The sequence below is a fragment of the Anastrepha obliqua genome, chromosome 1 (assembly GCF_027943255.1).
Source record: "Anastrepha obliqua isolate idAnaObli1 chromosome 1, idAnaObli1_1.0, whole genome shotgun sequence".
NCBI lineage: Eukaryota > Metazoa > Arthropoda > Insecta > Diptera > Tephritidae > Anastrepha > Anastrepha obliqua.
The window spans coordinates 99658783-99685280 of NC_072892.1; the positions used below are offsets into that span (position 1 = coordinate 99658783).

General features: G+C 37.3%; 3 protein-coding genes across 3 annotated transcripts; 2 read left to right on the plus strand and 1 right to left on the minus strand.

Moving 5' to 3' along the window:
• Window positions 1-266: 266 nt before the first annotated feature.
• On the minus strand, window positions 267-7513 carry LOC129235379 (cell death abnormality protein 1). The gene is made up of 6 exons (XM_054869192.1): window positions 7235-7513; window positions 6951-7087; window positions 6730-6865; window positions 6517-6660; window positions 1117-1395; window positions 267-1047 (listed from the first exon to the last, which is right to left on the minus strand). Exons 1-6 carry the CDS (start codon window positions 7317-7319, stop codon window positions 830-832), a joined length of 999 nt encoding a protein of 332 aa, XP_054725167.1. The 5' UTR covers window positions 7320-7513; the 3' UTR covers window positions 267-829.
• Window positions 7514-16156: 8643 nt separating this feature from the next.
• Window positions 16157-17651, plus strand: LOC129235791 (histone H1.1-like). Its single transcript, XM_054869830.1, has 2 exons — window positions 16157-16943; window positions 17006-17651. Exons 1-2 carry the CDS (start codon window positions 16281-16283, stop codon window positions 17588-17590), a joined length of 1248 nt encoding a protein of 415 aa, XP_054725805.1. The 5' UTR covers window positions 16157-16280; the 3' UTR covers window positions 17591-17651.
• A 5947-nt stretch (window positions 17652-23598) lies between these two features.
• On the plus strand, window positions 23599-25088 carry LOC129249223 (heterochromatin protein 1-binding protein 3-like). Its single transcript, XM_054888913.1, has 2 exons — window positions 23599-24209; window positions 24277-25088. Exons 1-2 carry the CDS (start codon window positions 23736-23738, stop codon window positions 25030-25032), a joined length of 1230 nt encoding a protein of 409 aa, XP_054744888.1. The 5' UTR covers window positions 23599-23735; the 3' UTR covers window positions 25033-25088.
• Window positions 25089-26498: the final 1410 nt, after the last annotated feature.

A 26498-nucleotide genomic window follows, 5' to 3' on the forward strand; every position in this document is an offset into this window, starting at 1 on the left:
GATAGCATCAGTGCTAACGTTATTAAATGCGCCTTCTATGTGAAGAAAAGCTGCCATAGTGTACTGTTTGCTTGCTAGAGAACCCTCTAGGTGACTTTTTTAATAATTATTTCGTCTAAGAATTATTCACGACGGACATCTAGGCACCACTTTTCAAATATTTTTTTTTTTTTTAACACCGTTCAGCTCACGAATGACACTGAGTTGAGCAAACTTATGTTTGATTTTTTCTTTAAATACAAATATTTGCTTTTTAAGTCAAACTCTGAAACAGATTTGGATTTTTTATGATTTAATTATATTCCCTTACATACATATTCTCTTCACATACTTACATACATACATACACTTTAGATAACAATTAGTAGCTTAATAATACCAGTATGCAAACAGATTTCGAATATGACCACAGAAATGTACAATGATTTTACAAATTGTAGTTATGAATCACCATAAAACTATCCAAATGCTTCCAACTTAATCTTGAGGCCTAATTGCTGCCAAACAGTATAGTTTTTAAGTACAAACTTGTATTACTGCTATTAAGAAATGAGGAGGGTGAAAATTGGCCAACAATTTATGAATAACTATATTTTTTTGTTTTAGGAAAAATCTTTTTTTGATAAATCTAAATTAAACACCATTCCCCAACCTATGTACATAGTTACCTCAAGACTTCACTGATCGCAAAAAACAAACAACAACCAAATATTATAACACTCAAGTAAGTAAATAAGTATAAAAATTATAATAAACTGAACAAAAGTTGAATTAATTTGATTTTAACTACTTATTTTTCGTTTCGAAATGGAATATTTTTCCTAATTCCTTAAATTTGTTTCAAACTCAAAATCGCCACCGCCAACATAAACCACAAACAAAATTGGCTTTTGATTACTCTGGTAGCTATGGACGTATCACAAGGTGATTCATTTTTAGCGCCAAAACGACAGACACATTCACCGCGATCACATTCCATCAACTGTTCGTCCTTGGTCTGGTTTTTAAGATGGCAATGTTTATTTTCGGTGCAGTACTGACCGATCTCTGTAGGATATGCGAAAATTAACGATAGTATTCCATTTTAATTTTTCCACTCTCCGAAAGCAAACTTACGTGGCAACAGTTCACATTTCATTGTGTCCGTGACTAGCGCATACTCCTCTTTACAGCGGCATTTGCCATTTTCGCAGCTTCCTCCTGGTCCCATCGGTATATGGCATTGCAATGACTCGAGGCAGGTTTCGTTGAACCTTCGTCTATCCAGACAATGTTTCGATTTGTTTGAGCTTATAAAGCCCGGTTTACATACGCACTCACCAATTTCTGGTAGACAAAATTGATTTGGACCAGAGAGCATGCATTGCCTATCATTTTGGCATTCTGGCGAAAACCCTATAGGAATAGAGATATAAATAATACTCATATAGTAAGCATTTTAGGAAACGAGGGTGCTGTATATGGATTACTATTAAGTTCTTGAAAAGCTCCAGCGATTATTTTTATAGTAGATAATGTGAATGACTACTTTTAATGTGAGGCGTTTTTAGGACAAGGACTCTCTATAGAAGCTGGATGTTCATACACGATGAAGTCCAAAATAAACAAGAATGGCGTCATAAAAATGTTTTTGATGGCGCCATCTTTTTAATGAGTTGGTGCGTTGGATGTTACATCCCGAAATGATTTCCACTGGAAGTTGGTGACATTCGGTTCAGTGGAACGAAAGTTATTGCGTCTAAAATGTCAGTATGTTTGAGTCATCGGTACAAAAATGAGTTTCAAACAAAGAGCTAATATCAAATTTTGTTTTAAAATCGGTAAAACGTTTACCGAAATATTGTATTTGAATTGATGAAAAAAGTTTATGGCGAGGATTGTCTATCTCGTGCCAGAGTTCATATGGTTCACGTGGTTTACACGCGTCAGTGATGGTTGTGAGGACATAATTGACAATGAACATACGGGCTGCCCAAAATCAGTAATCACCGAAAACTTCATCGAAATTGTTCGTAAATTTATCAAAAATGAACCAAAATCATCATTGAAATTCATGGAATCGGAGTTTATTATCTCCAAAACATCGGTTTATCGCATTTTAACTGATCATTTCATTTTGGCTTACAAAAGGTCTGTGCACGTTTCATTTCGCACAAGTTTCTTCTTCTTAAGGCGCGCGATAACCGCTTACGCGATTTTGGCCGAGATTAACAAAGCGCGCCAGTCGTTTCTTTCTCGTGCTAACCGGCGCCAATTGGACACACCAAGTGAAGCCAAGTCCTTCTCCACCTGATCTTTCCAACGCAGAGGAGGCCTTCCTCTTCCTCTGCTACCACCAGCTGGTACCGCATCGAATACTTTCAAAGCCGGAGCATTTGTATCCATTCGGACGACATGACCCAGCCAACGAAGCCGCTGGATCTTTATTCGCTGCGCTATGCCTATGTCGTCGTAAAGCTCATACAGCTCATCGTTCCATCGTCTGCGATATTCGCCGTTGCCAACGTGCAAAGGTCCAAAAATCTTACGCAGAATCTTTCTCTCGAACACTCCAAGCGTCGCTTCATCGGATGTTGTCATCGTCCAAGCTTCTGCGCCATACGTTAGGACGGGCATGATGAGAGTCTTGTAGAGTGTTAATTTTGTTCCTCGAGAGAGGACTTTACTGCTCAGTTGCCTACTTAGTCCAAAGTAGCACTTGTTGGCAAGAGAGATTCTACGTTGGATTTCAAGGCTGACATTGTTATCGGTGTTAATGCTGGTTCCTAAATAAACGAAGTCTTTTACAACCTCAAAATTATAACTGTCAACAGTGACGTGGGTGCCGATACGCGAGTGCGCCGACTGTTTGTTTGAAGACAGGAGGTACTTCGTTTTGTCCTCGTTCACCACCAAACCCATTCGCACAAGTTTACTGAGGACTAAAAATTGCTCAGAATTCAACACTCGAAAGACCTCATTAAAGAGGCGAGAAAAGGCGAGAACTTCCTTTACAACATTTTGACTGGTGGCGAGACCTGGTGTTTCAAACATGACCCTGAAACTAAGCGTCAAAGTGCAGAATGGAAGGCCTCCGACGAGCTACCACCTAAAAAATCGCGTTTGAAAAGGTCAAAAATTAAGTCGATGCTCATTTGTTTTCAAGATTCCAAGTGAATTGTCTACAAGGAGGTTGTGCTAATGAGCTAAACCGTCAATGTAATTTCCTATCTTAGCGTTTTGAAGCGTTTGTTGCATCGCATTCGTCGAATTCGCTCTGAATACCGCGAAGGAGGAAGCTGGCGGTTATTGCATGATAATGCACCATCTCATCGATCCACTCTTGTGACAGATTTTTTGACTAAAATCGCATTTTAACCATCAATCACTCGATGTATTCGGCTGATATTATATGACTCCCTGTGACTTCTACCTATTCAGAAAATTGTATCTGTCCATGAAAGGAAAACGTTTTGCATCCGTAGAGGCCATCCAAAAAGCTTGTACCGACATCCTGAAGGACATTCCGGTCAATGATCTGAAACACTCTTCCGAAAAGCTTTTAGATCATGCAAAACCCTGTATAGAGGCAAGAGATACAATCGTGATTATGGATAAAGTCATGGTATTCAAAGGGTCTTAATTTCTACATGGAAGAATCGTCGAAAATGATGTTGACAAGCACAACTGCGTTAAGTAAGAAACGATCCGCCCGTTCCTAATGGGACGCATTTAGGTCTGGCGTTTGTTGTGCAAAGGAAATTTCAAGTCTAAAAGAGTTGCAGATGTTATTCTATTTATCATTTACGCCATATTTCTTAACATTTAAAGAAAATTGTGAAAATCTCGTACTGATTTGTTTTGCGCTAAGTGTTTCGAATTTGGTTTGCTAAAAATCGATTCCCTGCTGCAAAAACGATTTTTGTCGCATTGTGAACTTGGCGTTTTCACATTTGGTATTTCTATTCTATCGAGTTGTGTTTTAAGTATCCATTCGGTAATGATCGTTTACTGCTCTATTAGTGGCGGGAAATCCAGGCCATGGCAATAAAGTGTTGCTCCAACTACAGATAAATCAAATAGTTCAATGAATGTGGCCTTGTTCCAAATACTAAACTTGGTTGCAGGAGGTGTTCCCAGTATTTATGTGCTTAGAAAACATCTTACAGCTGGGCTTTTTCACTTAGCAACCGCACAATTTCAGAAAAACCTACTTGAAAAGAATGTAGATCAAACTTATCCTCTAATTTGTGTTGGACATGTTGGTGTTGTCCTCTAAATTAGGGACCTTACAGTTTTATGCGAATCCTTTGCATAACTGCTATTGTCCGACAAAGAACGACTCTGCTAGAAAGACATTTTTTTGGTCCAGTAAATACCATCTCTTGGGACGAATGTCTTGTCAATTGAGAGTGACTGGAGAGTTTGTGTGTTGAACTCTTATATATTATATATTTAGTTCGCCAGCAATTTAGCAAATGAGTTCCACCGAAAAGTTGAGGGAGAAATTGTAGATAATTTGAATTAATTTAAAATTGTCAGCTTTTTATGGAATTGCGTGGTGTTTCACTGATTTCTACTATACGTATATATCAGGAAGGCACGCGCAGACGTCAGTTTTATAAGCACACTTTTCCCCATTCAATACCGTAAATTAGCACCGTTTTCAGTTTTTCATTGATAAAGACGAATCTTTTCATAGACAAGAAGCTCAATGAGTGATGGACAAATTCGGGGTTTTAACTAGCGCTCCTTTTCCAACACTGAGAAATTTATAGGTTTCTTGCGTGCCTGAAAGAAAAACTGGTTATGGAAAACCTCGCTAATATTATGCCTGTCTCTAACACTTCACATTCCGAAGACTGATCATTCATTCTGGAAGAGTTCGATTTAAGAAGTCTCTTACTTTTAATATACTTTCAAAGTGATCCATTTAAAGTGATGACATTTAAATCTCAAAGACTGACGAGCAATGGAGCTACATTTCCCGCTGTGTGCGTACCGTCACCGAAGAAAAAGTCGAATTTCGGTGAGACGAAAAAACAATTGGTGCGACTAGGAATGTCACGTCAATCGGTCCTACGTTACCGTTATCTGGCTTTACGAGATGCGTGAGGCTGACTCTTTAAAATGTTTTATTTTGATTTCGTACGTAAATATTATCCCTTCAATATACATAGGTTTTCCAATAAGAGGTGTTATTCCCGTAAAAGATGAATGGTTTCGTTGCTTGTGTAGCACGTAGCGCCGTCCATGTTGAAAATAAACATTGTCCAGATCAATACCATCCAATTCTGTCCATAAAAAATCGTTAATCATGTCTCAATAGCGCAATCCATTCATCGTAACTGTCCAGTTTCATTTTCCAAAAAGTGAGGTCCAATGACTTCGCCGGACCATAAACCGCACCAAACAGTCACACGTTGAGGATAGGGAGGCTTTTCAACAATAACTCTTGGATTTTTTGGGACCCAGATTCGACAATTTTGCTTGTTGACGAAGCCACCGAGGTGAAAATGGGCCTCATCACTCAAGATATTTTTCAATGGAATTCCGGATAATTTTCATACATTTCAACGACTCAATCAGCAAAGACACGACGTTGTTGATGATCACCCGGCTTGAGTTCTTGTGATAACTGGACTTTATAAGCCTTAAGACCCAAACAGCAAAATGTTCGGCTGTTCTTGAGCGACATGCACGGGTTTTATTCTTCACATCACTAACTTGTCGCAACAGCTCGAATTTTTTTCACCAATTTCTGTATTGCGGTCCGACAAGGTGCTTCACGATGACCCAAAAACATTCGAGTTTTACGAACCGTCTGTGCCAAATTTTCACCATTTTTAAGGTGAATTTTAATAATTTCAATGCGTTGTTTAAGCGTGTATCGTTCCATTTTTATTAATGGCGTAGTTTTTACTTGTCAATATTAAAAAATGAGAGCTTCAAAAGTAACATCTACCGAAATAGCGGGCTATTCAAAATAACACCTGTTATTGGAAAGCCCTTTAAGTCTCTTTTATGGAAATGCTGAGCAATAAACACGAAAATTGGTATTGCTGGCACAGAGGAACATTACGAGTATTACGAGAAAAGAGAACGCCATGAGACTGGGATTTGGTACTTGATTAAGAAGCTAAGCGGAATGAGCCGTCGGATATGTTCATAAAAACGAGAGATACTGTATTCGAAAGAGAAGGCTTTACGCCAAACTGATGCCGATCGATGTTTAATATAGTTAATAGTCACACCTCGTACATATGAATGTATATACAAGGTGGCACAAAATTAATCATCCTAATTTGTTTTCAAATTACTTGTTTACTGAAAAATTTTTAATAATAATAGTGTATGGAAATATTTATTTTCACCTTCACGCGCTCCATTGCTTGTCTGTTTGTATACTGTCTGTCAAATATGACTGACGTACGATTTGCAAAAATTATAAATCTTCCGATCAATTTTGTGCCACTATGTAGGTATAAGGACAACTGCTGGTAAAACGAATACTTTGAGTTAAATGTTTTTACTCACTACTTCGCGAAAGACACATGAAATCTTCCTGTATAAAATTTTCATTGCAAGTACAAATTTTCGTGTCGTTGGCACAGTGACTGAAAACAGCATAGGTCCTACATTGTGAGTCCATTTCGCAAGGCTCGCCCAATATTATTTTTGCTAAAAAAATTAAAATTTAATAGACTACGACTAAAATTAATACTTCGAGGTGAATGCTGTTGTACTCACTAGGAACGCATCGTCTTTTGTCTTTCGTGGAAATATAATTCGCTTCGCAATAGCAGAGATTATCTGATGGTTTGCATTCGGCATGCGGCAAATTACATGGACAGTTACCACCGATTATATTGTTGGTGCGGAGAATCTATGGAGTAAGTAAATTATTCGAATTTAAAAAATATTTTCACATTCACTGTAGGACTCATAACGGCGTTGAAAAATCAACTCACGTTCGGGCGACAGGTGGTTATCGAATGCGTTGCGTTGTTATAACAATGACAGGCACCACCTACACAGGTAGAATTGACATCCTCCGTTTCGTAATATTGGCATTGCTCACTGTTGGTGCAAGACTTTTCCATTAGATCTTAAAAATGTTAAATGTCAAAAGAATGAAAATCAACACAAAAAAAAAAAATAATAATAATAATAAAATAAAATTAATCCAAAAATATATATCCCCATAATATTAATTAATTGATTAAGAACGGTTTTTTTAATATTTTTTTCGCACCTTCGGACAGTATTGCTAAAGATAGGTTAACCACGAGCAAAAGCACATAAGCGATTAAAAATTTCGATTCGTTTAATTTCAACATTTTGCAGTTTTCACAAAACTTAAGCAACAAATTAAATGTAAATACAATATTTTGAAGTTTTCGTTAGAAAATTTAAAAATTACAGAACTCAAATTAGTTGTGAAAAACTGCAAATTCTTTGCTTTGGCTTAAGACAAAAAAACAAAACAACGAAATATAAGCTTGCCGAGACTAGTTACGTGTCTCGTTAGGATTTTATTAGAAACTACTAATCTTCGACAAATATTTACCGTTCATTGTAAGCCGAATATTTGTCGAAACATATATTCATATGTATATTTGTAATTTCTTACTTAAAATAATGTACATATGCATAGTAGGGTGGTCCTATCTAACTATCCTGATATAAGAATTTTTTTTTTATAAGCTTAGTGCTAATAACGATTATATAAACTGAAATTAGTATGCAGCGCTAGCATCAGCATCAGCTGTCCGGAAAGTATCAACGGTTCTTAGACCTTATGTTTTTCTTCAGATGGGTTCATAAGAAGTGAGAAGGGGTCAGTTCCAACGAAATTCTGTTGTCTTTTGGCATCGAGTCCTGGGAATAAAGCAATTATACGGAAAACGCTTGTTGAAGCATCGCAGAAGGGGCATAGGTTGATCTGGCTGCTTTCTAAAAGATGAGTATGTATAGGTATGGTGTGTGTAATTCGCCGGCGTATAACCGTGTGCTGGTTTGATCCGGTTTAGGTTGATTCTGGTGTAATGATGGAATGATGGTGTAATGGAAGCCTAATTTGAGCCGTAATTTTTGATTAATGAGGCGATATACAATACTTCGCTCTTGATGAAAAGGCTGGATGTAACCCTGTGGATAAAAGTTGTGTATGTGGCCATTTTGTCCGCGGAGGTATTGCCATCGATGCCAGTGTGGCTTGGTAACCACAATTACCGCTTGTGGTAACTTTGGTGTTTCTCTCGCAAGGTTGGTCGTCCAAAAATATCGTGGAGGAGAACGGTTCAGAAATGTCATGGAACGAAATTGGGCTTCTTGCAAAACACAGAACCAGATGGAGATGGTTCTATACTCCGATGGGAGAAAAGGAACCGATGATTATAATGATGATGATAATCGAGAATGATAGAATGCATAGTGCTGGAAAGTGAGGTTTTATTATAGTTTATGCATCCACAATTGAGAACGCGGCACTTGACTTTTATTATTTCTTTTCATATAAAAATCAAAGTATTCCCTTCCTGATTCACAAACCTTACACGCGAAAATTAAATTATGCTGACGGCACTCAAATTTTAAGAGAGCAAAATAGCGATTTGCGGATGCCGCCACCTTTGTATTCCTTACATCGTAGTTTGGAGCACGTTTGTTGGACAAAACCAAGACGCGCATCAGAAATTGATCGAGGAGCTCCGATCAGCCATATGAAAAAATGTGTGTTTTTTAGATTTTCTCCAAAAATTAGGCATATTTCTTGTGTAAAATATATATATACACATGCCCCACAAAGTCTGCGTTCACCCTACAATAACTTTTTAGTGAATGAAACACACAACCTGATTTTATAATTTTTATAAATTTGTATATATTTATATGTTTATTATATGTTTAAGTTTCAAAACAAAAATAAATTTCAAGATTCTCACACATAAGTTTTTAGATAACGGTGAATAATGGCTGTAACAAGTAAATAAAGCGTTCATAAAGTCTGCGTTCAGTCTTAAAGGCTAATACAAAAACATGACATGCTATATGCAAAAATTAAATCTAATATTTAGTTGGATAACCACGTTGCTTCAGGACTTCATTGAAATAGTTTGATTTCCTCTGCTGTTATCTTCCTCCATTCTGCCTGCATGACACTCCGCAAAACCTCTTTACTAGTAATTACTTGCTGACGAATTCTTTTTTCCAATAGATCCCACAGATGCTCGATGGGGTTAAGATCTGGGGACTGTGGCGGTGTTTTAAGCTGTTTTGGGGCGTTGTACAAGAGCCAAAGCTTAACGATCTCGGCTGTGTGCTTCGGGTCGTTATCTTGTTGAAACCAAAATGTTCTTGATAAGCCGAGATTTGCTTTAAATTCCGTTTTAGTATGTTCAAGTATCCCCATTTATCCATCGTCGAATCAATAAATTCTAACTGACCCACCCCATTTGCCGCCATGCAGCCCCAAACCATAACCCCGCCACCTCCGTGCTTAACCGTGCCAACAAGATTTTGCTTTTCAAGAGCAGTTCCAGGTTTTCGTCAAACAATTTGACGGCCTTTTATTCCGAATATACAAATTTTACTTTCGTCTGAAAATATTACTTTTTTCCAGAACTCGGGAGGCTTATTTATGTACTCATTAGCAAACTGAATACGTTTACGTCTGTTCACAAGAGAAATGAAAGGCTTTCTTCGGGCGACTCTACCATGGTATCCAGGTTGACGTAGAACTTTTCTGGCAGTTTCAGTTTTTTGTTCAAATTTATTTCCAAGTGGTGGTGTGTTTATCTACTATCTTTCTTTGTACTATACATCACTAATAATCGGGAAATAAATAAAATGAAAGGGGCCAACCCCCCTCATAGAAATGGGTTCAAACACCTAAATCCGGATGAGAATATATCTTTTCCACTATAAAACCCGAAAATCCAAGGGACGGGGATTTCATACCTCTACCCACAATGCAACAAAATGACAACCATATCCTACGATATATATCTAATAGCCACCGCGATCGTTAAAAACAACACTGAAACTAAACCGCTATCATCCTATAATGTTTTCCAGATAGAAAAAGGTCTCAAACATATAAGTTCAGAGTACACGGAGGTAACTGAACTTAAATCTGTTAACTTGCTGATTAAGGCAAAAAAACCTTGATGCGGCAGAAAAATTCATTAAAGCTACCTGTATTGATGCTGTACCGGTAAAAATATCGTTTCACAAAACCTTAACTCAACATAGGGCAGAATATACTCGAGAAATATTATCAACCTTTTTGAAAAAGATTTATTAGAAGGCCTTGCAGACCAAAAAGTGATTGAAATAAGGAAAGTGATGAAAGTAACGAACGGTGTACTGACACCAACAGGAGCAGCAATTGTAACATTCAACCTAATCCGAAGATCTGAAAAAATTAGCTTGGGCTGGGAAAGGGTCACAGTTCAGGAATACATCCCTAACCCTATGAAACGCAGAAACTGCTTGAAACTGGGACACACAAAGAACTACTGTAAAAGTATTCAGCTATGCAAACAATGTGCTACGCCACCTCCTCATGATACTTGTCCGAGAACTTTCTCTGTTAATTGCAATATTGATACACATACCTCCGAAGACCCCTCCTGTCCTACCTTCCTCAAACATAAATCTATCAACAAAATTAAAATTGAATGTCGGTGTACTGTACGTGAAGCTTGGAAAGTGTACAATAGCAACCCCACTGCATTCCAAATATAACCCAAAAACAACCATACAAATAAGGCCACATATGTACAAATTACAAAAATTAATAACATCGAAAGAACACATAAAGAAAATAACGGTTTGGTCATCGCACCGGGTAAGCAACTTTTAAATAACTAGCATTCAAAGCCAAGAAGTAATAAGTCAAATCAACAACCAAACTCAAACCAGTAAAAAATCGCCTCAAAATAACATTCAAAAACAAAGTACATACTCCGACATGAATACATTGCCTACAAAGATAACAGAACAAGCAAAACAAAACCTGTATATATAATTATACTGAGTTTTACTGAGATGTGCCTGTTTTTGCGATGGATTTGACCAATGGAGCCGATTACTATAGTTATTTTGAATATTGTTCATTATTACATTAATAGGTTGCAGATGTTATTCCATTTATCATTTACGCCATATTTCTTAACATTTAAAGACAATTTTGAAAATCTCGTACTGATTTGTTTTGTGCTAAGTGTTTCGAATTTCTTTTACTAAAAATCGCTTACGCTTACGTTCTTCCTTCCAATATTTGTAATATTTTTCATTCTAAACTTTTTACGTAATTTTTTTTATAAAAATATCGTTCAAAACTATAACTAAAATATTTTAGTTAAAGTCTTAAACTTTTTAAAAAATTCACAAATGCTAAACAAATTTAAAAAAATCGTCATCAAACTTTTAAATTTTTTAATCAGAATCTTAAGGATGGGCATGCTATTTTATAGCCCACTCAATTTTAATACAATAAAATGAAAGTTTGAAGCGGCTAAAAATAACGCTGATTTTTTATGTTCTTTTCATACGATGTTGAGAATTTTCGTCACTTAAAACATAGATTCTTTTAAATAAATTAAATTCTTGTGAATTGCTTAAAGATTTGGAAATCTAATTTTTGAGTTTCTTATACACTGAACTATATTTTTATAAAAAAAGTTAAATTTAGCACGAATATTGTAAAAAGTGAGTTAATTATGTAAGAACAAGTGTATATATAAATATACCTATAAATATATATACACTTATATAGGTATATATTAAAAAGATGCTGTGAGAATACGGTATAAATTTTAAATAGTTTTGTTTGTTTTATAAAATAAAGTGGACCACCCTAGCGTATATTTCTGTGTATGCGTACGAGTACAGTTAATGCATGGATTTTCGGAGAGGTGAAATGGTTGAAGTGCCAGTCTGGGCTCTCATCAAGTAAAGCGCCGTTTTGGTAGTTGAATAAAATAAAGAAAACGTTATATTATCTTTTCCTTTTGCTATTCTAAGGCGATACAGAGCTCAAACCATAGCTCCTATGCTCTAATCATCTACAATAAATAGGGCAGTCAAAAAATTTATCTAAAACTCCTGGCGCTAAAATCATCGAACTGGCAACTAAAAACTAAAAATTACGCTATTTAACAGATTTTCATAACCTTTATTCCAGTTGGAACTTTAGTTACAAACAATAATTACATTGTATAAAAGTATTAAATTTTTAATTTCATATTTAAAACTTTATTTAGCAACAGAGACGCTGTTAAAAAATATGTTTTACGGCATTCAATGTGCAGGTCGCAAAAACAACCTACCCATGAGTCTGAATGACTTAAGGTACAAAGATCATTAGAGCTCAAAGATTATGCTTTGCAAAAGTATTCTGTTTGATACTCTCATTTTTGATTAGAGCTCCCAAGAAAATGAGAGTTCATAGATTATTCTCTGTATAAACTAATTGGTCTGTTATGGTCAGTTTTTCTTTCTGATAAATTACTATGTAATTCATTACTAACAGCTTCCCTTAATTGTGTTTAAGATTCTGAACCATTTAATACCGGAATAGCTTTATAATTCGCTAGGCAGTCCGCCTGCACAGCCTATTCAAATAGTTCCGTTGACTATGACCCATTGTGTAGGAGCTGGCTTCCATTCGGAGCTACTCAACCTATCTCGGTCAATTAGACTTCCTACCTATGCCAGCGTGTTCCAGGCAGAACTTCTAGCGATCAGAGAAGCATGCCAATGACTAAAACTCTAGAAGGAAGTTGATGCAAGGGTAGCCATCTTTTCAGACAGTCAAGCAGCTATCAAGGCCTTAGACTCTAACTCCATTTCATCCTAGCCAGTCCTAAAGTGCAGAGAGGAACTGGAATTACTTATAGTAGTCATCGGCTTGAAATTACTCTGATATGGGTCCCTGGGCATAGGAACATACGGGGTAATGAGATAGCGGATGAGCTAGCAAAAAAGGTTCGACACTAGACATAGCAGAGGCAGTGTCTCGACCCCACTCAACACATTAAAAGCATCCATTGCTTCACACTATCTTGCTTTAGCCGAAAGAAGGTGGATGCAATTAACTACATGTATTGCAACAAAAAACACATGGCCGTCGTACAAAATCCAAAGGACGAATGATCTGTTAGGATGTTCTCGGCCAAACATTTGACGTATTACTGCAACCCTTATAGGGCATTGGAAAGTAGGGGATCATGCAGCTAGACTCAACTTACCCTTCAATCCCATCTGCAGAAGCTGTGAAGCGGAAGGGGTGAAGGAAAGTCTTTTCCACTACTTATGTGAATGTCCAAGGCCTTTCTTGCAGCAAATGAGATCTCAGACATCGAGATAAAGAATTTGAATTATAATATATTAATATATTAATAATAAATTTAATTTTTTCAGTGAAAATACACAACCACTTCAAGAACAACAACAAGAACATGGCCCATTGTAGAGTAGGTCGAAAGAAACATTGGAAAGTGTTATCAAAAGTTTTATTTACCACTGGTTTCGTTTGCATGCTTCGCCTACAGACGATGCGATACATTACCCATTGGCAATGATTTTCTGTAATTCAACCAAAATCCGCCAATTAAAGCATTGATTTATCTGCATGCTAGATCTTACGGGAAGAGAGAACCGCACAGAGGAAGCTTGATCTCCGGCATAAAAAAGTATTCACGTGATGTTTTGAACTCTCCCCTTTTATAAATGGTATTTCAAGAGACACGTCTAGATATTGTTTTAAAATAAAACGTGTAAAAATTTACTATAGATTCTTCAGGTTTCACATTTAGGCGCATCTTTTGATAGACGATTTATTAAGCATTTGCCGCATGGGATCATTTAGGTAAATTGGTAAGATCTTAGAGCGAAAAGCATTCTCAACAATGAGTGTTGAGCACGCCATTTGCTGAATTTTAATTAATTTTAAGTTCGAAATTATTTGGCCAACTTTAAGTAGCCATACTAAAAAGTCTAGCGTGGCTATTCCCACGATTTTCAGGTTAACGTTGCAAGAATTACCCGGATTTACGTGCTACATTACTTGTCTGTTTGTATACTGCAGGTGAATAGTTCACAAGTGCCAAATATGAGTGCCATTTAGAAAAATTATAAATCTTCCAATAGGATTATTAGATTATTAATTTTGTGCCATTTGTTATCAAGCGAAGCACTGCCACAGTGGAAACAGCAACTAGTCAATGATTACATAGAAAATCTTACAGAACAGATTTGAACTAATCACTAAATTTTACTGACTAAATTTTAAAGCAGTTAATGCAGGATTGATAAAATCACCACTTCCCTATTACATCTAGTTTTTGAGGTAAAAGTTCGGGGCGAAAATTTCTGCATCAAAAAAATTTACATTAAGCCACATCTCAACGATAGTGAAAATGCCATATTCCGAAGGCGCACTTAACATACGAAATATCAGACTTACATCGGAGTCTCGAATTATTTTGTACCAAATTTTGTGGAAGTTGCAACACTTGATTTGAAAAAAAGAAAAGGCCAAATAGCTACATTTGCAAGCTAAATTTTCAGTTTCAAGAAATCAACTACAGATGCTCGGGAGCTCCCATTTAAAGGGAGTCCGAATTGCCATATTTTTTATAAGTCTGTAGCAGGCAACATGCTGTTCATTAATGTTAACGAAGTTTACAACATTATCGATAATATCATCTTTTGTAACCGAGTGTTTAAATGATAATATGCGTGTGTCAGTGACTTAAAAAGCGATAATAGCTCAAGCTTTTTTTGACATTTCTCGGACTGGAAACTCTCTTACGCCGCATAGTAGTCGTATTATTAGGGTAAAAAGCTATAATTACTTACTCAATGATTCCATTCAACTGACGGTAGAATCAGCACTCGTTGAGAAAGAGATGGCTAAGCAAAAGGAATAGGATTATTTACTGCAGCAGGAGCACACGAAGTTTTGTTGTTAGCAATCACACAACTCACCTTAGCAGAAGAGCGCCAGGGTGGCAAAACAAGTGTGTTAACAAAAACAACTTAAGCGATACTCAAAGTGGTCGGAGAGTGAGTGATATTTATAGCAATAAAAGAGTAGCAATAAAAGACGAGTTTATGGGTTCGAAGATACGGTCTAGATCAGACCGTTAACCGGCTCTCAGCGAACTTGAAGGAATCAATTGATTGGCTAACGCCACCGGTGCCTTGGCAGCGGTTTATTTATGAAACAACGGAGATTGTGTTGGTGGTATACGACAAAAATTAAAAAAGTATGCCCTCATATCGCTCATTGAAATATGAAATGAGCGAATTGGGAGAATCGACTGCCGAGTACCCGGTGACGTGGCAGCTGAAGCTGCTCAACCTTGGATTCAACAAAATAATTTTTTAAAACAAAAAAATTCTGAACGGGAAAAATTTAGCCGTGCTGTAATTTTTTTTTTTGTCATTTTCTTCATCATTTTTTCATCCACCCATCCATCACCGATTATAAAATCGCTCTTCTAAACTCATAGCCAAAATATCGAATGACTTAAGTCAATTTTCAGGCCAATACTCAGGGAATAGATAGCAAATATGCCTATTCAATATGGAAATCTTGACACTAAATTTAGTCATAGGACGCGCGCAACACGCACTGCGCAACTGATTTGTCATATTTTCCACAAAAATCACCTATTTTTATGTAAATGTAGCAAGTTGGTACGAGTTAAAACTAAACTCGTCCGGATTCTATGCCAGCAAAAACTTAATATCATTTGCCTCTGTCATTGTCAGTTGAACTATGAGGTAATGTAATTTCACTTAGGTGACGAACTACTGAAATTAGGCTATAATGAAAAACGAAAATATATAAATTTGCTGCGTAGTCTCTTTTTGTGTTTCACCTGATTTTCGTACAAGTACGCAATAAAATATTTAATAAATTATACAATTTTCGATAGTTTTAATTTGTAAATTTTTTAAACAAACAAATAAGAATACGATTAGAAATTCGAGTAGTTAACTTGAATACCAAAAGCATAAAATTTTTTTCTCTTAATGTTAATTTTAATTTTTTTCTCATTTTATTTTCTAAAAAATCTGCGCATTCATTTATCCCTTTGAAGCTAGAAAATACTTATTTACACATGCATACAAAATAACGTCATTACAAGGGTTAAAGAAACCGTTTCATTCATTACTGTAACTACAAAAATTTGAGAATTTGTCCAACTTGAATAGTCATTTCGAAATACATAAATGTGATTGTTGTCCATTTTATTGTTGAATACAAAGTCCCTTGTAAAATTATGAAATTATTTTTCTGCCAATCACTTGAAACCTCTGATGATGAAGAGGAAGAAGCGGGCGAAGAGGAGCAAAGTGAGGAATCAGCTGAAGATGATGATGGAAAATATGGTGTCGATAGTGAAGAGGATATGCCAAGCGATGGTGTGGATAAAAATGGCAGCGGAGACAAGCTCGTTAGCGGAAGCAGTAGTAAAGCGAAGATAGAGAAAAATAATGTTGAAGATTCCATAGGCTCTCTTAAAGTCAAATGGAACAAAGCTGATGAATCGGAAAACGACTCCGACGCTTCTGTGAGTACTGATGCAGATATTTCCCTGAGAAGTGTTACTGGAAAACTGGATATTAAAGGCGGAGAAGAAGGAGTTCAAGTGAAAAAATCCACTGAGATGATGGTGGTTGAGGCTATTAGAAACCTTAATGAGCGTGGCGGTTCTTCGGTTTTGGCTATCAATAAATATATTAAGAATAATTATCCACAGTTGGATGGTCCGCGTACGCTAAGACTTATTAAGCAGTACATCAAGAAAGCCATAACAAATGGGAGATTGGTACAAGCGAAAGGTAGCGGACTGGGCGGCTCATTTAAGATGTCCGCTGAGATGAATCGTCTGGAACAGCGGCAGAAACGCAAAAAACTCATGCAAAAGGCCAAGAAGGATGCGGTAAGTGGAAGCTTTTTACCGAATATTTTGACAAATTTGATTTAATGCTTAATTTTCTATAGCCTGCTAAAAAAGCGGCTAAAAAGCCGAAATCTATAAAAAAGAAAGCTGAAAATGGCGAGTCAAAACCAGCAACCGTCAAAAATACCACAAAAACAACAAAGGCAACGAAGGCAGCCAAGCCAGTGGTGAAATTAGATAACGCCGCTGAACCAACTGCAAAGCTACCAAAAGTATCAGCAACAGCGAAAAAAATGGCGAAAGCGACCGATTCAAAAAATTCGAACAAAACTGCCAACAAAAATGTGAAACCTTCAACGATAGCCAATAACCAGCCGCTGGAGAAACCCAAAGTGACGACACAAAGTAAAAGTGCCAAAGGTATTGCAACCAGCACAATGAATTCGACAGCAGATAAGGAGGTGAAAGGATCACACACCAAATCTGCATCGACTCCTCCTATACCCGCAGTATCAACATCATCACCAAAAGCGATGTCGAAGGGAAAAGCAGCAGCAATGCCGAAAAAGAAACCACTCGCTAAAGGTAAAACAAGCGCTCCAGAAGTCGCTGAAAATGGTGCTGGCGATGCGGATACTCTAAAGCCAGCGAAGAAGCTCGCAGGAAAGAAAACCAAAACCAAATGAAAGCTACATATATTGGAGGAAAAGTAATTAAACACTATATGTTGATTTTTATTATATTAAATCGGTTATTTATTTATTTACCCATAGCAACAACCTATGATAAAAGGTAGATAAAAGTACTTAACAAGTAGTAACATGCGGCTTGAGTGGTTTTCAATAGAGGTACTTACTTTTTTTTAGCAACCGTTGCCAAATTAGTAAATATTCGCCACAAAGAGTGAGCAACCCATGACTTAATATTTAGCAAATGAAGAACCAACAGCTGATCTTTCTTTACGTTCCCGGATAGTGTTGCTGCGTCTTGTATGCATTCATATCCGAGTAGCGGTAACAAAAATGTTATTACTTCAGAAATTAGGTATTTGAAATTGCAGTATGTAAAATTTATAGGTGTTATTCTGTGGTCCTTGAATTAAATCTAGTATTTGTTCTGGAAATAACAAAAGTAGCATCACTCTTAGCATAATAATTCAGGAACAAATGAATAGAATATCATGAATTTTTAGCAGCTGTCGTTTTAAGGTTGGTACTTACTAAAAAAGAGGCGAATGCAATAAAACTAGAGCCATCGATGTGTTTGGCGGGGGCTTTTCATCCCATGTGATATACCTTAGGTATATATGCATATGTATATTATTGTAGTTGAATAGGCCAACTGCGGATCAGCGGTTACCCAACAGGGACCAGATCCCATAACCGGAACGGTCTTGAACGCTGCAGAGCTGCAAAGTGTTTTGTGACAAGCTCGAACAGAAAACTGTAGAACTTTCTTCTAAAACGAAGAACGGAAGAAAAGATGTTCGGTTGATGGTAGGTATTATTATAGGACACAACCCGATTTGCCTGTCTTGATTAGAGGATGCTGATAGCGCGGAACATTTTCTCTGTAAGTGGCCTGCCTCTGCTAAAACAAGGCAGTCATGAGAATGAGTAATATTCGTTCTCTCAAACTGGAGGATATTTTCAGATTTGCTAAAGAATCAGGAAAATTCTCACAGTACTAGATATTCCTAACTCTATTCTATCCTATCTCTTTCTTTCTGTTACCCCTTCCCTTTCTTCCATGACTATCTACCCTTTTAGTTTCGTCGCCACTTTTCGTAAGTTGAAAAATAAGAAACCTTCTAATTTTCTTATATATAAAAATTAATGTTTGTCTGTATGTCATCGATGAACTCAAAAACTACTGGACCGATTATTATAAAAATTGGTATACGATATATACATATGTATTTTCCACGCAAAAGGTTTGTAGAATGTGCTCATTGATGCCACCAGGTGGCGCTGCAGAGTAGCAACTTCTGGCCCGTTCAACCGATTGTCATAAAAATTAGTATGACCATGTATCTTTACACAGAGAAAACGAGTGTGACATATGTGAATGAACAATGTCTCACAAGAGAGCATTCGAAGCGCTTGATCGTACACTGCGAGATTTGAGAGGAAACTGACGAATCTTCGGTGGCGCACTCATTTTATTGTCTGGTGATTTTCTACAAACACTGCCCATTACTCCACGTTCAACACCCGCTGATGAACTTAAATCATCGGTTCTATGGCGTCAATTACAGAAATTGACTTTGAAACTAACATGCGTGTACAACTACAACGGGATGCATCGGCTGGAAATTTTGCAAAACAATTATTGGATATTGGAAATGCCAACAAACTTCTGTAAGATCACAGAAAGCATCGACGAATTGGTGTAAAAAGTTTTCCTAAAGTTTGCACAAAACTACAAAAACCCTCATCGGTTCAGTACGAGTGCTATATTAGCAGCCAAAAACATCGATGTCACCATCAACTTCCCCATTCAGCATGGAATACCCAGTGAAACGACAACATATAAGTCCACCGATACTGTGGATAATCAAGAGGAGGTTGTCAACTATCCAACTGAGTTCTTGAATTCGCTTGATTTGCCAGGCATGCCGCCGCACGTTCTTACATTGAAAATGGGCGTACCCATCATTCTTCTTCGAAACATATATCCACCACGACTTTGCAACGGAACCAGACTCTCAGTCAAGAAAATGATGAGCAATGTTATCGAGGCAACAATTTTGAGTGGAAAATTCAAAGGTGAAGACATATTGTTGCCACGTATCCCAATGATCCCGATAGATATGCCATTCGAATTCAAACGTTTACAGTTCCCGGTGCGACTCGCTTTCACAATGACTATTAACAAAGCACAAGGACAATCGTTACAAGTGTGTGGATTAAAATTTGGAGAATCCATGCTTCTCACATGGACAGCTCTATGTGGCTTGCTCACGTGTCGCAAAACCTTCTGATTTATTCGTGTACGTACCAGATGGAAAAACAAAGAATATTGTGTATCCCACAGCACTTCAATAAACATCGAATTGAAACTAAACTTTGTAATGTCACAATTTTTTCGAAATAATAAAATGGTTTAGAATGAATTGAATATTTGTGTATTGATTTTTCTTTAAAGTTATTTTTCTTAAATTTATTTTAGTTGTTGACATAGCAACGCGTGCAGGGTACAGCTAGTGTACTATATTTGTAGATCCGTATCGTAATATTTGCGCAATCATTGCTAGGATGCACTTTTCAGACTGACAACTTTATGACTTCATTTTAGTATGTGGTGATTACTGAACCGATAAATTTTATCGAAAATAAAAATGAAAATGCTGCTCAGCAAAGTGCAATTTACCCTGCATCATTTTTGATGAATATCCATGTATCCATCAGAATAAATTTATGAATGGAGTTCAATCCCGTTTATTATATTTTCAAAAATGCTACTGGCAACAAATCCAAGAGTAAACTACGGTGAAAACGTTACCTTAGAGCATAAGTAACCGCAATAAGTAACTGCCGTCTTACATTCAAGGAAAATTTTTATCAAGCGGAGGTGGATTTTTATAATTAAAATATTTCTTTAATTTTCTCATAATAGGACTATGAATAAGTTCGTGCGGTTTTACAACAGATGGCGTAACTTGATTATTATTCCATCGATCCGCATTTCCAAACATTCATTGGAGAGCTACTGTCGTAAGGCACAAACGTCAGTATAAGTTTTTTATTTGAAGCGTAAACAACAATATTTTTACCACACTTGAAAATGTCGAATTTCGTGCCAAATAATGTGTTTTTGCGGGGAATTCTTTAATATGAAGAAAAAAGCAGCCGAAAGTCATCGTATCTTGGTGGAAGTTTATGGTGAGCATGCTCTAGCTGAGCGAACGTGCCAGAAGTGGTTTGCACGCTTTAAAAGTGGTGATTTTGGCTTGGAAGACGAAGAACGCGAGGGTGCGCCGCCAAAGTTCATGGATACCGAATTGGAGGAATTGCTCGATCAAGATCCGGCTCAAACGCAAGAAGAGGTTGCAAAAACTTTGGGAGTTGATCAATCAACCATTTCCAAACGTTTAAAAGCCATGGGAATGATCCGAAAGGTAGGCCATTGGGTGCCGTATGAATTGAAGCCAAGAGACGTTGAACGCCGTTTTATGGCATGCGAACAACTGCTTCAACGGCACAAAAGAAAGGGTTTTTTGCATCGAATTGTGACTGGCGATGAAAAGTGGGTCCATTACGACAATCCAAAACGTCGGGCAACGTATGGATACCCTGGCCATGCTTCAACATCGACGTCGGCGCAGAATATTCATGGCCTGATGGTTATGCTGTGTATCTGGTGGGACCAGCTGGGTGTTGTGTATTATGAGCTACTGAAACCGAATGAAACGATTACGGGGGATGTCTACCGACGACAATTGATGCGTTTGAGCCGAGCACTGCGAGAAAAACGGCCGCAATACGCCGATAGACACGACAAAGTTATTTTGCAACATGACAATGCTCGGCCACATGTTGCACAAGTGGTCAAAACATACTTAGAAACGCTCAAATGGGATGTCCTACCCCACCCGCCGTATAGTCCAGACCTTGCGCCATCCGATTACTATCTCTTCCGATCGATGCAACATGGCCTGGCTGACCAGCACTTCCGTAATTACGATGAAGTCAAAAAATGGATCGATTCGTGGATTGCGGCAAAACCGACCGAATTTTTCACAAAGGGAATCCGTGAATTGCCAGAAAGATGGGAAAAAGTAGTAGTAAGCGATGGACAATACTTTGAATATTAAATTTGTAACCATTTTACGTCAATAAAGTTTCAAATTTCGAAAAAAAACCGCACGAACCTATTCATAGTCCTATTAGCACCCCCAGAGTTTTTCAACGATTTTCATAAACACATAAATTGAGGGCTCGTGCTTGCAACCCACTGCGTGCATAAAACACTAAATTGATAGAAAAGGTTTTTTCTAATAACGGCGGAGAAATATGTTATTTTCTTCACACGGAAGTTTTTAATGAAATCGGAGTGAAGTCCGAACGACTGAATTTATGGCTATAGCTCACCGACAAATAAGTCCAGAATTCAGAACTACTTCTTCGGTGAAAGATCATGTGAAAAACAGGCATGATTTAATGCTCCCAAGCCCAACTGGGTTATTATTCAAGTGCTTTGTAGTGTCATAATACTCGTAATAATAATATTTTTTTCTTTTCCGCCTTCAGCAAAAACAAATAGGCTTTTGGTTAACCGACTCGTGAGCATGCAATATTTAACTGATCATAAGAAATACACAAACTTTCTAGATTTAATTTAACACTCTGCAAGGCTCTCATCATGCTCGTCCTAACGTATGGCGCAGAAGCGTGAACTATTTTTTTTTTGTTTTTTATATTTGTTTATTTATTTTCAACTAATATTATTAAGTACTACAATAAACAATAGTATTAGTATAGTAATGATGTGTCGTACAATGTCTCTAGACGAGCTCTCAAATACGTATATTATCTGATGTCTAGTAACTTTTCCTTAGTATTGAAATTAATTTTGTTTTAACTTACAAGTTATTAAATATTTTATACCTTTGATGCAGGGAAAAAGGGAACAAAAACGATGCATAGATTATTGTTTATAATAAAAGGCTTAAAAGTAGTAAAAGAAGGTAGTCAGACTAGAAAGGTGGTATGAATTATTGTTGCGTGTCATTTGTTAACCACCAACAGTTTTTAATAGTAAGGGTGGATTCGATTTTGAAGCATGAACTATGACAATATCCGATGAAGTGAAGCTTGGAGTGTTTGAGAGAAAGTTTCTGTGGAACTTTTTGTACCTTGCTTGTGGCGACGGCAATTGTCGCAGACGCTGGAACGTTGAGCTGTATGAGCTTTGCGGCGACATAGACATAGACATAGCGCAGCGAATAAAGATCCAGCGACTACGTTGGCTGAGTCATGTCGTCCGAATGGATACCAACGCTTCGGCTCTGAAAGTATTCGATGCGGTACTAGCTGGTGGTAGCAGAGGAAGAGGAAGGTCTCCTCTGCGTTGGAAAGAACAGACGGAGAAGGACTTTGCTTCACGCCGGTTAGCATGAGAAAGAAGCGGTTATCGTGCCAATTAAGTCACAAAGAAGAATACAGCATAAATTATCTGTTATTTATTTCATTGCCAATATTTCTCCTTCTGATAGTTGTTTCATTGACCGCCGTCGTCTGGTTTTGAGCGTTTGATTTGTGGATATCCGCTATCTCCAGGGCATGCTTCTTGAACAAGGTTTCTGGAACACTTTTTCTGACATTAATTTTTCACCACGGAAGGAGAGAGTGGATTCATTACTTCGCTTGGGCGTCAAAATATAAAGCAGTAGTGAACCCTTTTTTTAGATTGCCAAATTGTCATTAGCTATTTAGCTTACGTTTTAAGCCATATATGCATATGAGCATTTGGAAGTCATTTCTTATGCCAATTGCGTTTCATCGCATCTATTCAGCTGCTAGTTCACTTACCTATTGGGGCAACACTTTTTTGTTCTCTTTTTGACACCAGCCCTTTCTATGTTGCTTCCTTTACTTTCTGATTAAAATTTTGGTATTCAAAAAACCAAATTTCAAAAGCAAAATACTTCTAAATGTTGTTGTTACTCTAGTGCTATCACCTTGTATAGATTCGTCTTGCTTTGCACAACAAATTTCTGTCATCTAGTAAATTTGCTTAAAATATTAAAGAAATGTAGATATAGAAGAAAGTGAATTAATACAAATTTTCGTAAGTTTATAAAAAAAACAAAAAAATAAAACAAAAAAAATGAAAAAATCTCTAAAAAGAATAAACAGAACTAAAGAAATGCTGAAAAATGACCTGCGGTATTTCAAACAACGGCAAGACCAGAAGTCTACAGCCGAATTTGTTGGATATAATAGCTCGGATTTAACATCTTGGAGTTCAAATGCGTCAATGCAATATCGGAAGTTCCATCCAGAAGCTTTGTTACTGAGGGTGTTGAAGGGTCTGAACGAGCCTAACGGCTCGTCGGTGGTGGCTATCAAGAAATATATTATCAATCACTATCCATATGTGGATGGGAAGTTTACCCTCTCTGTTATCAGGAAAATTATTAGGAGGGCAATATTCAAAGGAAAAATTGTCCAGTCCCAGGGCTGCACTATGGACGGACTGTTCAAAATATCGGGTGGAGAAATTAAAGTCAAGCAGCGGCAAGAGCAATTTAAACATTACAAGGAATGTGTAAAACTGCGAGAGCAGCAAAAATTGGAATTGGTAAGTGAATGTATGGGTATGGCCTAAATGTATGATATATTCAGAGAGAAAACCACATGAATTACAGGAGAGAAGAATAAATGAAAGCAGAGCGAAAGGAGAAAAAAGACGAAGGTCATTCCCAAACAAACACATAAAGCAAGGAAAAGAAATCGTAAACACTGGAAAGAAAGCGCTTGCTCCACCGGCTACCCAGCAAGCTAAAGCGAAGAAAAAATTCATTCCAAAACCGTCGCTTAAAAAAGATCCAGCAGCAAAGGTTACACCAGCAAAGATTCCGCCAGCGAATGTTGCTCCAGCAAATGCTTCGCTTCCTGCAGCAGTGTTTCGATTGGGAGCAGGATCTTCCAAGAGTTTTCTACCAAAACCACAAATAGTTGATTACGCCGATGCAGCTATAGAAACAGCTAAGGTTATCAGCTCAGAACTGCTGAAAGCTGCACTTCTAAAAAACGCAGAATATACACCGTACCTTGCGGTATTTGATAACATTGATTCAAAGGGTGCCACTTGTAGTTCTATGCCGTTGAAGTGTGAGAAAACTATAAGACGACCCACCGTGCTTGTCAGCTTCTCTACAGCACAGCCCAGGGTGCTCAAATCTAATACAAAAATGACGCAGGCGTCGGATCATGTAAAACTGAAAGAAATTAACAAAAAGGAAAACCTGGATACTCATCCAGGTGTAAGCTTTCCATCCCCTCCTGCAGTGCCTATCGTTAAGAAGAATGTTACATCAACAAAGTTCACTGTGGCTGTAAGTAATGTGCGGAGAGTCCAAAAACGCACCAGAGGAAACAAAATTACTAGAGTTGTTAGATAAATAAGCGATGTTAAAATTTTGTAAATGTAATAAAAATCGATGTATGTACACATGTAGAGAGGATAGTTTCCTTAACTAGAGTTTGATTGAAGATTTGTCTTCAAAGAGGGAATACATAATAATTTATATTTTTGTGAAAATTTACTCCCAAATAAATGTACATACATATATTTTTGGTAAAGAGAGGCCCGGATAATAGGTGCTTTTACCATCAAGACTTTTCTGCGAACATCCATTCTTTTGTATGAAATCGTGACAAATTGTATTGAAATAATATTATGCAATACGAGTAAAATTGTCAAAGGTAGCGCGGGGCCCGCATGACAACAATGCATTTCCCGAGATTTTCGAGTATACTTAGGATGAGAATCTCGGTATGATTTTAGTACCGTAAGTCTCGGCAATTACTAGCACCAAACTCGTGATAATAATAAATACAATTTACAATACAAAATGAACAATAATGCAAATTATATTACATACTTTACCTTCTTTGAAGCGCAAAAAATCGAAGGGTTCTTTCAAAAGTGACGGCTAGACTTCAGTAGTGAATAGTTCTTAGACTGCACCTTTTTTATGTCATCTTTGAGATTTGTCAAGTAGAAATTTGTAAAATTTTACAGGACAGAGTAACGCATTAAAATTAGTGAAACTTATTACGAAAATATGCGTGAAACTTATTACAAGCATATGCGGATGATGTCTGTGCGCTAACATCGGATAAATCCTTAATGAGGCTTTGCACGAAAGTGCAGAGGATTCTTGACGAAATCAATGACTGATGCATGAGACAAGGTCTTTCCGTTAATCCGAACAAAACAACCATAGTCTTGTTTACGAGAAAACGGAAATTTGATGGACTCAGTCTTCCAACACTGAAAGGTGTGAGGATTTTTCAGCAATGCCGTAGAGCCTGTGGTAAAATCTGGGATCTGAAACCTGCTGTGGTCCTATAGATATACACAGCACTTATCAGACCAATCATCATTTACGCTTCTGTGGTCTGGTGGCGACGGAGCATAGATAAGTCCATAATCCGGGAACTATACAGGCTGCAAAAACGTGTATGTTTGTGCATCACGGGTGCCATGAGTATAAGCTTGGTGATGCCCTAAATGCTATGCTTGATTTGCTCCTCCTGGATCTTAAGATACAACAGGAAGCAACAAAACCAATGTGTAGACTCCATAAATATGGTTTCTGGCACGAAGATGGAACTTCGGGACACAGAGAAATCTTTAAGTTGCTATCCGAGCAGTATCCACTGTTTTTGGCACCTAAAGAAGACCTGATATCCACAGTTTCATTTGGAAGGAAATTTGATGTCAGATTTCCATTGCGTGAGCAACGGAGCAATCCAGAATGCATGCAGGGAGATTTGACGGATATTTTCTTTACCAATGGGTCCAAGAATGAAATAGGGTCTGGAGCCGGATGGTACTTAAACGATAGTAAGAAGTATCACT

What these genes read in the sequence shown, in the direction of transcription:
- LOC129235379 (XM_054869192.1), bottom strand. Translation starts at nt 7,319, where the DNA reads ATGTTGAAATTAAACGAATCGAAATTTTTAATCGCTTATGTGCTTTTG. An exon ending in TAACCACCTGTCGCCCGAAC is followed by an intron (nt 6,866 to 6,950) that starts GTGAGTTGATTT and finishes CTTACTCCATAG; the next exon opens with ATTCTCCGCACCAACAATAT. An exon ending in GAAATGTGAACTGTTGCCAC is followed by an intron (nt 1,048 to 1,116) that starts GTAAGTTTGCTT and finishes CATATCCTACAG; the next exon opens with AGATCGGTCAGTACTGCACC.
- LOC129235791 (XM_054869830.1), top strand. Translation starts at nt 16,281, where the DNA reads ATGAAATTATTTTTCTGCCAATCACTTGAAACCTCTGATGATGAAGAG. An exon ending in AAAAGGCCAAGAAGGATGCG is followed by an intron (nt 16,944 to 17,005) that starts GTAAGTGGAAGC and finishes AATTTTCTATAG; the next exon opens with CCTGCTAAAAAAGCGGCTAA.
- LOC129249223 (XM_054888913.1), top strand. Translation starts at nt 23,736, where the DNA reads ATGAAAAAATCTCTAAAAAGAATAAACAGAACTAAAGAAATGCTGAAA. An exon ending in AGCAGCAAAAATTGGAATTG is followed by an intron (nt 24,210 to 24,276) that starts GTAAGTGAATGT and finishes CATGAATTACAG; the next exon opens with GAGAGAAGAATAAATGAAAG.